Here is a 16881-nt window from a genome sequence, read left to right as displayed (position 1 = left end):
GGGGGGGGGGGGGGGCCTACTTTGTAGGGAAAAGGGGGGGGGGATTTGTACGATTGTACATGTGTGCAATACGATTGGTTTTCCGACACATACTCATTCTAACCGGTTTCATTTAGGAGTTGTGCTTGTGATGGGATGGGGTAAGGGAAGGTGGTGGTGTTGGGGGGGGGGGGTATGATGGCAGTAGAGACTTTAGATTAGGCTACTCTATCTTTAGAAGTGAGGAAATTGTTCTCACTGTCCTTGCAGCCCAACGCCGTGTTAGCAATCTTTGATCTTACCGATGGAAAGGCTCCTTTCCTTCCCTGTCTGAATTTTAAATGTGTGACTTTGCACTGCCGCTGATGCCGGTTCATCGTAGCCTGGAATATGAACTGTTATTACCTGCAAATTAAGCTGGAAACTCTGTGATGGGACCATCGTTGTCATTATTATTATTTTTTTTTGTACAAAGGAGTATTTGCCTCATTTGGAATTTGTCTTCATTCTACGTTTGATACCTGGATTGGGAGAATTTTCTGAAATGGATATGAACATAATCCTGCAAGGCATTTGAATTCTTTGCTTCAATAAAATAAGGTATTTTGTATGCTTCTGAGTTTGAGCCTCAATATTTCTAAATCGTTGCTCCTTTATAGAAAACTTTACTTGAGTCTTTGCATTGCAACTTGTCCTCCATTATCTAGGAGCTATGTTAATGGATGTATTTTCTCTTCCTTTTCAATGAATCGGTCCTTTTTCATCTTTTCAACAATTGCCATGTCTTTTTCCTCTTGAAGAATGTCACACATTCTGCTTCTTTGCCTAAATTTAAAAACTATATTTTGTGTATCCCAATCATTGCATTTTCCCAAGTTGTGAATTACAAGTTCATTCCATTTTAAGTTTTTGTGTCTGCTAAGATATTTCATTTTTTCCTTTAGTGATAATAATTCCAGAATGATATCTTAAAACTTGCATTTGACAATACGACTTTAAACAGTGGTGTGTCAGTCTAGTCTATGCACAACACCCCCATGTCAAACTATTTTTTATTTTACCGTTCCAGCAAATCAACCCAAATGACTTTATTCTTGTGTACTCAATTCCTCTAAAATCACATAAAACAACATGTAGATGTTCATCATAATTCTATGGTTTGCATCCTGGCTTAACTCATGACATTTATATTCCCTGAACTTTTTGACGCAGACCTTCAATTTACACACAAACCTTGGAAGAAGGAATAGTTATTCTTGTAAGAGATGTATTTGCATAGAAACTTGAGCAGCTGATCATCAGAACAACAATTTAACAGTTTCTGCATGGCTATATGTTTCATAATACCATCAATATATTTATGGGGCAGCAATGCGACATGACTGGCTTCTATATTACATTTTATATTATTATATTGCTTATTCCCTTTTTTAGATGTCCACTATTCAGCTTGATATTCACTGAAATGTGGTTTTAGGTATTCAATATTTGTTAATCTGTAAAGTAGATATCAGCCATCTAATAGACTAATTATTATTTCCTGATGTCATATTGAGCAGCATATGGATACAGACAAATTTGAGGAGATTTTGTTACGAGGTTTATCACATTGTGATTCCAAAGACATTAGTATTTTGTGGCCTGCGTGAGATATTTTTGTTATCTGTGTAGCAGACTCATCAAGTCATGTTTGCTGCTTGTAAAGCAGGCATAAATGCCTAAAAGATGAACAGTTTATTTGAAGTGACAGATCAGCCCTGTTTTATCTGGGTTAAGGAACAGTAGAATTATACAAATTATGTTACAGTTTGAACAAATTATGTGGTGCGTGATATGCATTCAGTGAGTCAGGTAATGTCATTATTTGAAGTAAAGTAGAGCAAGTTATTATCAGATCCACAAGCAAGCGGAGAGCATCATAATCATACCTAGCACATATGCATCAGCATTCAAATTTAGCATGGAATATGATGAAATATACACATGTGCTATACCCAGTGCAAACACAGGCAAAATGTTACGGAGCTCTTCTTGTTTGGAAAAGCAGACTGAGGTTTATTTCTTGTTAGCATTGTCCTGTCTGTGCTTGGGCACTTCTACATCTTGACTTGCCAAGATTTTTAATTCATCAGCATTCATCAATCCAACTAAACTTGACCTACATTTGTAGTCGTAGATTAGTTATCCTGCTCAGGTATAGCAATGTGTCTCAGTCCAATGAGAGAGGGCAGTGGTGACGTGATAGGGTTTAGTGGGATTAGTTAATCTCTATTTATGGACAATGAGTTTCCAGGCTGCTGTGTCAGTTGGCAAAGAAAGTACTCCACCATGAGTGTAAATCATGTATATATATATATATATATATATATATATATATATATATATATATATATATATATATATATATATTGTTTGTTTTTGTACATTATTGACATGGTAAAAAAACGAGCTATTAATTCTGATGTAATATTCATAAATGAGAATTATGAAGTAATTGAATTGAATTGAATTGAAATCAAGAAATAAAGCACAGTAAGGGTTAAGATTCATTATTCTTTGTATTAATTTGATAACTCAAGTCGGGCTATCTTCCTGAAATCCAAAGAAATTGGGATGTTTCATGCTGAATGTTAGGCAATTCTCACTTACCTTTTAAAATATATATATAGTTTTCTATGTCTCTTTTTCTTTTTCTGGTTTGTCCCACATAGATGATGATTGGCTGACCCTGTTGCGACCTGCCATGACCTCTGTTGGTGTTCAAGCGCCTCAAGACAAGACAAATGAAGGTGCAGACATGATGCTCTGTTGGTCGTTATATATATCTGGGTGTATCCACACTCCTCATTTCAAATCCTCATCGCATTCTATATTTTTCCAATAAGAAAACAAAATGAAAAGGCATTTTTTTTAAATGACTTGCTATTCTTAATGATGATAATGACAATAAAAGTGAAGTAGTAGTAGTAGTAGTAGTAAATGATAGTAATAGTTATAACAATAATAATAATAATTATAATAGTAATGATAATAATAATCATAATAATCATAATAATCATAATAATGATAATGATAATAATGATGATAATAATATTGATAATGGTTATGTCATGATAACACTGATGATGATAATAATAACAACAGCCATGATAGTGGTTATAATTGTAATAATGTAATAATGATAATGATGATAATTGTTAGATATATAGTATTCATAATAAGTGTGATGATACACATTATCAGTATAGATATTAGTTTTATCATGAATAATATCTTTTATCATTCTTACAATAAAATATTTCTATTGTTAGTGAAATTTTAGTGTTATTACTTATTCGCTGTAAGCATGCTAACATAGTAATGCTGTGGGAGAAAAGAAATGGAGAGATGGGAATTAAGGAGAGAATATCATGAAAGAGAGAATAAAAAGTTGTCCCAATAATGGAGAGAGGAGAAAATAAAGAGATATCGTACAGTAGGAATGAGAGAATACATCCAAGTAAGAGAGAAATAGCACTGGATTAAAGGGATCGTATAGTTTTGGTTGAGATCTAATTTCAGGTTTCTAACATTTTTTGGTGAGATAATGAGAAACCTCTTATGAAATATGAAAGAGCATGTAATTCCATTAGGAATTCAACTTTTATTTGATGAAAATTGGTTTGGAAATGGCTGAGATATCCATAACAAAGCGATTCTGATAAAATGTCACAGTGGGACCCACACTTTATTACGATCGCTTTGTTTTACTTTGTTTTTGGATGTTTCAGTCATTCCAAACCCGATTTTCATCAAATAAACTTTGAATTCCTCTTAAAAAGGTATGCTCTGTACTATTTCATAAGTATTTTCTTGGTATCTTGCAAAAACTTAAAAGCCCAATTCTCATCTCCACCAATACTGTACCATCCCTTTAATGTGTTCATGCACCTGTCAACTCTCGAATGATTTTTATCTCTAATCGTTATCTGCTGTCCCACTTTCACTCCTTGCCAGATAATGCCATGGAAGAGATGATACAAGCCACAGAGACAGGGGCAGAGAGGAGCGTGAGTATCTGCAATGTTTGATGCAATCAGACAAATTAATATCTTCTCCTTTTTTTAATCTCTCTTCTCATGTCACCCATCACCACGAGAGCTTGATGAAGATTGCCGAACATTGATTGTCTGATTCAAGGATGTTCATGTTTTCCAGACTCTTAGTTTTTTCACGGGTCTGTCCCACCTTAATCTGAAAAAGAAAAGTCAGAAAGGATGAGAAATAACATCCAGCGGATGAAGTTTTGCCAAAATTGGCTGTGAAAGTTGGATGCAGTCTAGCAGGCTGAAGATAAGTTACGAAAACACAAGAGGTCGATTCAAAATTAACACATTGCCAACATGCCCATTAGAGACCAAAGAGGTACAATTGTGTATGTGTCCAAAGTAGACTTTGATGATTTGGACAGGTCATTCTGATATCAAAACTTTTGATTTTGTAAACAAACGACAAATTCTTTGGTTTTCAGCCAAATCTCTTCATCTTGGAGCTTACATGACTTCAAGATGTTTGCAATTCTGTCAGGGTGATAAATGATGATGTGTGTTGTGAAAATATTTACATATATGAATACATATCTACATTATATCTCTGTCACTTTTAGATTTTTAAAGAAAATTTGCCACTGTGCCACTTTGCGCAGCTTTCCTTTCATTATACATCAATGTTTTGTATAGCAGAGATCCTCAAATCACTGCATCATCACAGATTTGGGGTTTTGTCGTGTATTTTTCTTTCATTTTCCATCATAACAGCATAGACAGACCCATATAGAGTGCCATGCATATCACCTTCACATTGACGCCTGCACTCCATGTTGCATGCTCCTCATTCATGCTTGTGTGTGGTTTGTTTACAGCAGTGAAGAACATTATGAATGTTTATGGTTGGAGTATCATTTGAAAAAGAAAAAAAAGCATCAGCAAATGTAAATAAAATCCACTGCTATTTGTTGATGGAAGGAAATATGTTGTGTAGAGCATTGTGAAGGGTACAAAAATAAGCAAGATAAATGCTGTCACAAGTTGTTTATTTTAATTTCTGTGTCAGTGTCAATCACAATATCAACATCAACTTCAACTTTTACATTTTAGGTTTGGTGTGCATAGAGGCACCCTGAATTACCAACACCACATAACATTGTTTATGGATGATTTGAATTTTAATGAATGCAATGATTTCTGAAGACATTTTGTGAATAATTCCTTACTGTGTATTTTCCACTATTTATGCAACCTAAAGCATGTGTCTTTTGATGTCAACCAGTTGTTATGTAATTTGTTTCCTTTATAATGTTTCACTTCAGTTCTTGCATGGTTGTCTGATCTTCATAGCAGAGTGTTCTTTAGGAGACAATGTAATGCTGATAGTAAATGATGAGCTTTTGAATCATTATATTATCATTTGCAGAATTGATAACATAGCAGGTGAAAAGAATTGTTAATTTTGGGGGTTGAGTTGTTCCTTAAGTTGATACAAGTATATCACAATATAGGTACAGCCATTCTCTCTGTGCAAATGGTCACAGGGGTGGCTATTAGTTTGTAATTTATCGATAATAATAATTGTTGCAGTCTCTCTTTGGGCAGTGTTTGATTTCATTGTGGCAATACTTACCCATGGAAGCTGTTTGTTTGAAGATTAGTCATTGTCAGTGCTCCCCTGTGTTCGTCACCTTGACCTGTGCCTCTGTTTGCATGCTCCTTCTATGAGTAAGTACAAGTTTGTCCCTGTTTTCATTAATGTTTTATGATTTTATATTTTTGTTTTGTTTTTGTTCTCTGTTATGAAACAGTTTCTTCTTGAAGCAGTGTAAGAGAATAAATCTGTCTTTCTGTTTCTCTCTGTTAATATCTCTTAAGCTAAACAGGGCTGTGATGAAATATGGCAAAATTTATTTTCATAGATTTAAAGTTAAAATCTTGTTTCACTAAGGTGCATATGTTTCCTTTTTTCTTTTGTATGGATCATGCTGATAATGTAAAGAAGTGTAGTAGGTATACATACCATGAAAAAGTCATTGTCGTTGCAAACGATCGTGTATATGCAGTGAATGGCACTGAAATTTCCCAACATTTGATTTTGTTTCAGGGAAACTTATCAGAGAAGGATAGCAGTGAAAGCCCCAGTCTGGTGGTTTATGATCCCCATGGCGACAAAGTCTCCAAGAACTCAGAGAGCAGTGGACAGAAGACCCCACCTCCAGTCGCCAATGGTCGCCAAGGCGACGCCATGCTCTACCACGTCCTGTCTCCCATCGAGGAGATGTCATCACCAGAGTGCTCCGACAAGGGATCCAGCAGCAAACCCGGAAGCCCTGCCGTCATCAGTGATGGCAGCAAGCTGGAGGACATCAAAGGTCGCCATGGTGATGCGAACACAAGATGCACGATGGAACCAGAAGTAGAGCAAGAGGGAGATGGAGAAGAGGAAGATGAGGTGAGCATTTCACCCAGGGAGTTGGACTCCGGAATCCACCTTGCCTTCTCGAGCTCTACCGATGGGGATGCACTGCCCTGTCCCGATGCCCTGGAAGCAGACAAGATGCTCTCCCAGAGACTAAAGATGCAAAATATAGGATGCTCTGACTCTTTCGAGAGTGTAGCAAGTGCCAGTTTGAGTCTGCCGAGCCTTGATGCCAATGATACACTAGATAGCCTAGAGACGCACATCCACTCCTCCCATAGTGATCTTCACTCCCCTCCACCAGACATCCACGAGGACTTTGATTCCACAAACAGCACACTGGTGGGAAAGACGGAAAATGCGGAGGAAGAATGGAAGGGTGCAGAGCAAAACGAGAAGGCCATTCTGAGCAGGAGTTCCAGTGAGGAAACCCTGAAGAGCGATGAGGAGGGTGAGGAGGGAATCGGTGGTCGAGAACTCTCGATGGAGGAGTTCCTGGACCAGATCCACACCCGGACGTCTTCCATGACAGAGGAGGGTTATGAGGACGAGGAAAGAAGGAGGCTGGAGGATGACAATTTTGAGGATTCCAAAGATACCTTTGCCAATGAAGAGGAATCAGAAAATAGAGATCATGTCTCTTTGAATCTCGACTTCCACCCTCGCTCCTTTTACAAGCGCTCAAGATCTAGCGATGACTTCCGTGCGATGAGAGATGTGGATCAAAGTGAGGATCCAGGCAGTAACAGTGATGGAGAGGAGTCAAAGGCAAAGACCAAAAGTCAGTCAGGCAGCCGTGGCAAATTTTCCTCAAACAGATTTATCCGATACGATTCGCTTCCCCTGGTTGTGGAAGTCTATGAAGCGGATAGCAACAGTCCGTCCTTTTCGCCAATAGAGTTCAACCGATCACGCTTCATCTACGACAGTGGCCAAGATAGCGAGTCAGCCAATGAAAGCAAAGATTCGCCCAAACGACAGGCTCCCAGCCATGCCAAGACTGGAAAGCGCCCTCACACAAAGAATGGCCACAGTACTGGCAACAGTCGACAGTCTCGCCAGACTTCGGTTGAGTCTTCAACCACAGAGAGCACCCTTCCAAAAAGCACTCCCATTTCCTCAGGGCCAACAACACCGGATTCTGATCGCAAACGACAGGACAGCCATGCCACCATCTCCTCAGAATCTGAGTACTCTCCCGATGCGGTCCGCAAGGACAGGATTCTTTTCACCAAGCAACTGCTTCAGAAGCAAATGGAATACTATCAACAGCAGGCAAGAGAGAGTCGAAGAATGCAAGGTCTTGCAGACGATATTATGGATGAGGATTCATCTCCGTACAGAAGTAGGAACAGAAGCACCACAGGTGTTCTCCAGAAGCAGTCCTCACTTCCAAGCCACAGCAGTATTCACGAAGATAAGGAGATACCTACTGGCTACAGAAGACTATCTCACCATGGCACCCTCCCCTCGTACTATGATTCCAGTGCTCTGGGACAGGATTCCTACAACACCGAAGAGCAGCATGGCTATGAAGATGATGAGAGAGACGACAGCTGTGTGTGCAACAGCGATGAGATTGTCGGTCTCCTGTCAGAACAGGATATGTTTGACAACAGTGATGATGAGGAGGAGGAGGAAGAATTTGAAGATGCCAACACTACCCTCACTGATGATCTTAATGGGAACAGCGACAGCAATCACAATGATGACATCCTGCAGAGCACAGGAGGGTGTGGATATGGAGGGAGAACAGAGGTCGATGAGAATGAGACTCAGGGAGATGAGAGAGGAATGAGTGACCAGAAAGAAGAGATGATGGAGACAGATCTCTCAGAGAAATCTGAAGTACGCTCTCTGGATGCAGCAGCATCATCAGTTTGCGACTTCAGGAGCCATGGTGATGCCACCGACGAAGATGTTGGTGTCAATGCTCTCAACAATGAGGATGATGATGATGGTGATGATTATGATGTTGATTGCAGTGAAATCCTACCAACAGATGGTTGCCATAGTGATGCTCATCCATCTAATGACGAAGAGCTGCGGGACAGGGACGATGACCTCGATTCAAGAGATGCTGCTGAGGATGGTGCTGAAGAAGATGCGGATGATAAAGAGGACGACAGCAAGGCATCACAGATGCTGCAGCGGAAGACTGAAGCTGACTTGACCAACCTGACCCAGAAACTCTCCATCAAGCAGGGAGAGGTGCTCCAGTCTGCTGAAGAAGTTCTGTCCTCTGCAACACAGGTTGGTATCTCAGATCAATGAATAAAACAAAGAATCCACTTCTCATCTCCATTGGTTATTATGTACAACAAGATCACCTTCACAGCATAGTGCCCTTTCTTGGCATTTTAGCAAACCATACCTCCACTGAAACTTCACCCGACATATGTATTTAAAGTCTATAGATATTCAACGATGCTGCATCACATAGTTTGATTAGAGCAGGCGTACCAAAAACTGATGAATTTGCCAAAAAAAAAAATAAGACGCGTGCCCAGTTCATTGTGTAAGAACTTCTGGTCTGGTGTTCAAACATTCTTCCAAAATTGAAATAGTTAACATTTTTTGCTGACTCTTGTTGGCGGTTGAAGCATACTTTAGAAATGCAAGAAAACAGCATTGTTAATATGGTTGTATAAATTAATGAAAGAGATGAGAAAAGTAAAAGGATCTACTAAAACACCTCTTCAGTAATTAGCTAATATCGTTTTTTGATCTGAGACCACATTTGAGCTAAAGTCTTATGAAACTGGATGGAGGTAGTGTGTGTGGGGGGGGGGGAGGGAGGCAATCTCCCCTGTTACGTACCTATTATTGATGGGTGTAGTGCAGACAAAGTCCTCTGATCTGTATAATTGGAGATCCTGTGGTGATGTTTCCCTTCTAATATGTATGTTTTTTGACCAAATGTTTCATCCCGTGTGTCCCTTTATACTCTAGGGTACATGAAATGGACAACCGCTTCTAATTGGGTAATGAAAAATGTAAGGCCCTCGGGGACAGCAGTGCTAACATGTTTCATACTGCCATTGATGTGGGTTTTCATTAACCATTTGTCAGCCATGGACTTTGGACAATGTTTACCATGCTATAGGGTTTTCTGTGGCAATCAACACACAAAGAATGCAAAGGATTAAAGAGCAATGTGAAAGTGTCATCTGTGGAAATATTAATTTGCGATTTTCTGTGACTGTTGCCATCCTTTATCTTGTAGCTCTCCATCATCCAAAATGAGGTCGATGCTCTGGACAACATCCTCACCTCGCTGGAGCGGAAGGTCGCCAAGGGGATCCTCTCCAGCCAGACCAGCAGCGAGTACGAGGAGTCGGACGGCGGCGACTTTGACGTCAACCCGCAGGTGAGTGCGGAGACTTGCTTTGAAGCGAAAAACAAGGAGGGAAGCCAGTATTCACAAACAGTCTAACTCTTTTTGTGCCCACATGCTTCCCTGTAGTATGCCATGCTTGTTCATCAGCATTCAGATAATTCCTGCAAACTTGACCTACCTAATTGTGAATGAGACAGGCCACTTATTTGTATAAGTGTGCCTCAGTTCAGCAGAAAGGCCTTGACCACATGATGGGGATTAGGCAATATGTATTCATTTGTAGTTAGTTTGCTGTCATCTGTGTAAAAAACAAACAAACAAAGAAACACATGCCAGCTAACTTTCCAGTCCGAGAACAGAGCACAGTAAGGGTGAAATCATTATCAAAATGGACACTTAGGCCTCAGTATCGTAGAGTTTTAATCGGGATTGGCCTGTTCCAGTGAATTTGATTTGCTTATACTTTTGTAGAAGAAAATGTTTTGGTACTGAATTTGATATATTATTCGATATTTTTGAATTTTCGTCATTCTTTCAAGTAATGAGAACAATTCATCAAAAATGTAAACATCAGGTACATATTTTTCAGTAACTCTTGTATGCATTCATGCATGAAATTACATCAATACTGAAAGAGGTTTATTTATTCAGGAAGGATATCATACATACATTATTGTTATTATATTATTGATTATTAGTATTGGTATAACTATTACTGTTGTTATCATTATCTAAAGCATTAGCATCAACATTGTTTTGTATGTTTACTTGTGTTACTGTGATTGTTATCATTATCATTGCCATCATCATCACAAAGTGAAAACTAAGTGTCATCATTCTCATCATAATTTTCCCTTTATATTATTCTTGCACACCAGGAGCTTGTAGAAGAAGATCTCTGTGAGCTGGAGGTACAGCTAGCTCAAACCGAGGATGATAATCCACACTCACAGGTAGAGATCTTACCCATTTTTGTGTATATCCCCACAGCTGCACTCTAGCAGTTGTGTGCATAAAGTTGTCTAGCAAATTGGCACCAACAACATGAAAATTTTTATTATAATTATTTCTTTAGTCTGCTTGGAAAGAAAAGAAAAGAATGGCATGATATGATACTCAAACTGCAAGCCTCAACCCACTGAGGACGAGCTGATTTTGCTGTAACACACATTTCCCATACACACCTACTGTACACAAGTATGCTTACATTGTAGTACTACTATCTAGTCTTTAGCCCATTGAGGATGGGCTTATTTTGTTATAACACATATTTCCCATAGACACCTGCCTGAGTATGCTCAGGACTCATCCTCAACAGGTTAATAGGCTCAAGGAACCAATCTTTTGAAATGTAAAACAAGGTGTGTAAATAACTATCCCTTCATTGAACTCTTTTGATCACACTCTGATTGATTCAGGATGACAAAGGATAAGATGTGAACTGAAGTTTTGTCTTTCCATCAATCTTTTCTAACCTGGCATATTCTACTGGATTTGTTTCAAAATTTGATTCAGACCTCTGTTTTTGAAGTTGCCTTTGATATTGTTAGAGAGGAAGACATTGCCCAGTTGTTCATGTCATTTCTTATCCTCTCTTTTGAAGATCAATATGGCTTCAGCCGTTCGCATGATCACTGCAACAGCACTGAAAGTCCTCAACACGACAGAGGCTGCCATCGAGTCACAGCAAGACTTGGAGCTCGAGCAGGCTGCCTTGTGCAGTGACATCCACCGGCATCACTTTCCAGAGGAGGAGGATGAGGAGGAGGATCACCATGGCAACGAGCCTCTCACAGACTACGGAGTCCAGGAGGGGAACCAAGAACCAGAACTTATTGTAGATAGGGACAATAATGTCTTCCAGAATGACCTTGAAAGGTTTGGGGATTTCCCCGTTGGTGTGGAAAGAGACAAGAATGCCAATGCCATTGAGGCATCTCCAAAGATTCTGCCTGCACATGGCGATGGGACCGATAAATCAGCTGGTAGGAGGATGACCCCAAGCAAAGTTGTGAAAGAGAGACAACCGGATGAGCTGAGCTTTGAAGGAGTTGGTATGGTGAAGGGGGAACGTGAGCCCAGTTTGGCCTCAGATGTGGGAAAGGAGATAGCGACGTGTGATGGGGAGAAGAGAAGTACACCAAAGAATTCCTTGAGACTCACCCTCCCGAGCAAGAAAGCAAATGATGACAAGAGGAAAGAGACAGGTGGGAGTGCATCCCCCAATTCTGCCTCCACCAAGCCAAAGTCTCCAGAGGCAACCGTCTCCCCCGGTTCCCGCCACTCCGGTAGTCCCTCCTCTGGCCCCATCCTCCATCTCACGTCCGGCTCCACCTCCCCTCCCACGGCCACGCTTCTCTTCTCGTCAGACGACTCGGTCTGGGAGTGCAGCGATCGCGGATCGGTCCCGCCGAGCAGCTCCGACTCTGATTCCATCTTGCCCGTGGAGACGGCTCCAGATGAGGGCAAGGACTCAAAGGATGTCTCAAGAGAGGACACATATGGTGAGATTTGTAAATGGTTTTGACTGATCAGTGGTGTGAGGATCAGTGTGTGTTCAAAACAATCGAATTGTCACCTCCTTGATAGGAATAAGTCAAATCACAGATCTGTGCTGCAGCTTGACTTTGCTCGATATCACTGCTCTGATGCAATGTGCAGTCTTCCCGGAAAATGTGCTGCTTTAAGATTGGCTTCTCTTTAAAAGCTTAATGGCATGTGCAAAGAAAAGACAGAATTTTTAGTTTTAAAAGTTATGGTGTTGTTGATATATTTGATGTGGAAAATTATGAGACTCTAGACAAAAAGTATTTCATGCACACAGTTATTTGTGCTATTCATCATAATACCTTAAATTTGTAATGACTTGCAACGCAAAAATAAATCACATTCAGCATGAAACTTGATGAAATTGGCATTAATGCATTGAGGCTTGACATAGAATTAGGACAAAACATGATTATCCACAAGCAGAAGCTTTGGAAAAGATGAGAAGGCTGAATATTGGATTTGTGTCAGGGTTGTCATGCTTTCAAGCTCTATTTTTTTACATCAACCCTGCAACCCAATCAAACTTAAGCAAACACTGTACAATACATGATATTTATATTGCTCATCGATTTTGGTAAGCCTGTGTTATGTTACATCACAATGTCAAAATGTACCCTTAGTTTCATTATATCTTAAATGTGTATTTTCTTTGTAAAATTGTGTTCACGAAAAAGTTGCCTGAGCTAATATTAACGAGTGGATATGAAGTGACTGAAATTGTGGCATAACGTACTGGCATTCTCTGTAAATAATTTTTATTATCATCTATTAAGGATGTTTTAGTGGTGCATTAAAACCGCGTATTGCAGTCCCCTCAATTTTTATCGTTTCAATATGAGAGCATATTGAATGAAATGCATAGGCCAACGTATTAATTTCCGTAGGCTACTGTTGTAACTGGCCGTTCAATCATGCACCGTATTTTGTCTCGTCTGTACATTGCGTGGGTGCTTGCTGAATGCACGAACGCTTGCTACTAGTTCGTGAAATCTTGTTACAATTCACAAGCGCACAAACATCTTGCTAGTTGCTTATGCAGTTAGTTGCGTAGGGGTTTCCCCTTTTTCAGTGCTGGGATGGGACCCGACTGCTAAGTCAACTTCAAAGACGAGTAGAAGTACAAGACATGTACACCGGCCTACGGTATTTTTGTGCAGTTTATGCTTTCTGTACATGATTGTAGATGATAATAATCTTATTGGATGGCATTAATTCATGGAATACCAGGGAATATTGCAATTGTTAGGGTCAATATTGTAGGGTCAGTATTGCACTCATCTTTGATTTGTGCAATATTGGCCCTAACTCGAGCAATATTCCATGGTATCACATTCATAGCCATCCAATATAATATAAGTATTGATTGTACCCCACTCTGCAGGAATATCAGTGAGTCCAGCCAAGAAGCCCAAGTCAGCTGAGGTCTCAGTATTCGAGTGTCCCTACATCTCATGCAACGGAGAGAACGACCTAAGTCCGGACTTCCTATCTGCCTTCTACGATCGGGTCTCAGAACTGGAGGAAAGGGTAGGTCCAACTCTCGGATCCATTCCATACCATACATACCAAACCAAAAGCGGACCACTTTCCAATGTGGTCCAAAAGCGATATATGTTAACATAAGTTGACATTGGAAGAGTGCGCGTACACTGTGTCACACACTACATCATGCAAAGATTTCATTCTCTTCATTAGGGATGCCTATATGTAGCATAAGCACACAAGGTGAATGGCCCTGTGCTTGCATAATGTGTAAGGTACACTTATATATGGAGAAAACGCTCCCAATTTTTGCCGGGTGCGGTATGGTACAATTCACTTTTGAGTGCTGGAAGACAGCCTTTGTCCAGTAAAGTGCTTTATAGTGGAATAAAGTGGACTGAACTCACAAAATTCACACACTATAGATTATTAGTGGCCATTGGTACTGTATGGTGAAGATAGTATGCAAGTCGAGAGGCATTGATTTTCCCAGTATTCAGTATGCACAGGACATATCATTGACTCGTTTGAATTTTGTGATGATACTCCATAAGCTGTTATTTTCACCTACAGATATTACTGAAAATTGATTAGAAAAGCTAGAAAAATTAAGCTAAGTGCCTGGGCAAATAATGGGTTCAGGGTGTGAAAAAAGGGTGTGCAGTAACATTAAAACAGAAAAAAAGGGAAAAGGCAGACAGGGCTATTCTTGTATCATATGAACTAAAGAAGTGAAACAGTGCATTGCTGACATACATGTATGATGTATGAGCCATGTGACCATGCACCCTACCTCCTGGTCTTTTACCCCCTCCATTGCTCCCTCCGCACCCCCACCCCTCCCTGGCTCTAGGTGTACCTCTCAGCTGGGAAAGTCTTCACCCTGGAGGAGCGCCTCCACCAGCTGGAGCTGGAGGTCAACTCGGTGGACTGCACCCTGCCGGACGACATCATGGCCGTCCTGGAGGACAAGGTGGCCCTGACGGTGGCCCAGGTCCAGCAGTGTGAGAGAGAGGTACAATGTTGCCACGCCCACAACCCGGCCTTGGCTCCCTACCCCTCTCTGTTTGTGCTTGTATTATGATTTGTTTGATGTGGCTTCCAATTATTAAAGAAAATTTGATGTTTGTAATAAACCAAGCAACTTCAGGACCAATGGTTCTATCTCCCCTCCAAAGGACTAAAGGGTAAAGAGCCTTTCCTAGGAACCAAATCCAAAATAGTAACAAAACCAAGCAACTTCAGGACCAATGGTTCTATCTCCCCTCCAAAGGACTAAAGGATAAAGTGCCTTGCCTGAGGACCAAACAGGGGGACTTGAAGTAAGAACCTTAGACTGACAGTCACACCTCTACCACCAGTCTCATTTCACCTGTCTTTTAAACTTTTCCCCATCTTTTACCCCTCTCGTAATACCCTTCTCATATTTCTCTTGTATTGTTTCATTTCCCCCTTATATATTTTCTTCTTTCTCTCTCCCTTTTGACTCTTCACTGAGTCCCTCTCACACTAAAATAATATTTTTCTCAGACCCTCTTCCAACCAAGATAATATAACTTTTAACAAATAATCAGAATGAATTATGGTATTCTATCTGCTTAAAATGCCTGAATGCAGTATATTGTGTTTAGGTTGAATATATTCATAGTTGAATATCACAAGAAGATTGTTTCCCGTTCTGTAAAAAAAAAAATGTTTTATTCAAAGTAGTCATTTTGGGCATTGATACAACAATGCTTGTCTGCTGCTATGTTGAGCTCCAGTTTCTTATTTTCTGTGCGATTATACATTACAGGTAGTAATTCTATTTTCCATTGTGGAAAGAAGCAAGAGTGAAAAAGGGGTCTTCTTATTATGTGGAGGAGAAAACAAACAACCCACAGACTAGCACTGAATCACTAAGAATATTTACATACCCTTTGTTTTAAATATTTGATGAATTAAAGGTATGGTACAGTTTCGGTTGAGATGGGGCTTGAGAGTTCCAATTTTTTTATGATGATTTTTTTATAGATAATGTAAAACCTCTTATGAAATATGAAAGAGCATATAATTCTAAGAGGAATTCAAAGTTTATTCAATGAAAATTGTTTTTGAAATGGTCGATATATCCCCCAAAAAGCAATGCTGTGAAAGGTGGGACCCACCTTTTATTAGGGTCACATTGTTATACAGTACTTTGTTTTTGGATATCTCAGCCACTACAAAACCAACTTTCATCAAATTAAGTTTGAATTCCTCTTAGAATTGTATGCTTTTCAACATTTCTTGAAGTGGTTTCTAAGTTTCTCGCAAAAAGTTAGATGCTGAATTCTTACCTCAACCAATACTATACCATCCCTTTAACCTTGTGTGACACCAGCTTTGACTGATGGTCTGTGAATCAGTAGTATGGTATGCATTGTATTGTGTGAACTTTGTGTTATTATCATGCATGAACTGTACATATTACTGGAGTGCTAACTGCGGCAAGGCTACAGTTTTATCATAATAAACTAACAATGTCTTATTTACCCCTACTATATTTTGTTTGTGTGATATAGGTGTGAAGGTATGAAACTGTTGGAAATGCTTGTTTCTCAATCATCAACTTCTGTTGATGTCTAATAGTAACTTCATGGACATCTTTGACATTCATTTGCATGGCCTTCTTGATATACTTGTATCTTTCATTCTATTAGCTCAAAGTTCCTCTCTGGTGTATATTTTTTATACCATCACAGTGACTTTAGTAGCTCTTGTTCACACAAAAGTTTAGTGGTGAGCTCGGGAAGTAAATCAGATTCACATTCATACATCCATCAACCTTTGGGGCACCTACATCCGTACTTTTTTTTTAACCTTTCATGATAATGGTGCTGGCTTGTACATCCTTTGCATTTTGTCTAGAGGCTATTTTCATAATCTCTTATCTTACATTTAATGTTACATGTTGTATGGCTCAACCCAGTAATCGCAATGCATTTCGTAGCTCGTGTCCACACAAAAGTTAAGTTGTGAGCTCATGAAGCAAATCACATCGAAATTCATACGTCCATCAACCATCCTATTTAGGACACCTACATCAAAACATTTTAAGCCTT

General features: G+C 39.7%; 1 protein-coding gene across 1 annotated transcript in view; it reads left to right on the top strand.

Annotated features, from left to right (window-relative positions):
- The window catches only part of LOC139738967 (uncharacterized), a 133346-nt gene that overhangs the window by 110047 nt on the left and 6418 nt on the right, over window positions 1-16881 (top strand). The window contains exons 7-14 of the mRNA XM_071649584.1: window positions 2691-2786; window positions 3976-4028; window positions 6007-8679; window positions 9653-9796; window positions 10645-10719; window positions 11370-12270; window positions 13698-13843; window positions 14652-14813. Of these exons, the coding sequence (XP_071505685.1) occupies window positions 2691-2786; window positions 3976-4028; window positions 6007-8679; window positions 9653-9796; window positions 10645-10719; window positions 11370-12270; window positions 13698-13843; window positions 14652-14813 (4250 nt within the window). The remainder of the gene's footprint in view (window positions 1-2690; window positions 2787-3975; window positions 4029-6006; window positions 8680-9652; window positions 9797-10644; window positions 10720-11369; window positions 12271-13697; window positions 13844-14651; window positions 14814-16881) is intronic.

This window comes from Diadema antillarum, unplaced genomic scaffold, assembly GCF_040938485.1.
Source record: "Diadema antillarum isolate AM-2024a unplaced genomic scaffold, OU_Dant_1.0 seq00000776_RagTag, whole genome shotgun sequence".
In the NCBI taxonomy this organism is placed as follows: domain Eukaryota; kingdom Metazoa; phylum Echinodermata; class Echinoidea; order Diadematoida; family Diadematidae; genus Diadema; species Diadema antillarum.
The sequence above is the reverse complement of the archived record's forward strand: the minus strand, read 5'-3'. Positions and strand labels throughout refer to the sequence as shown.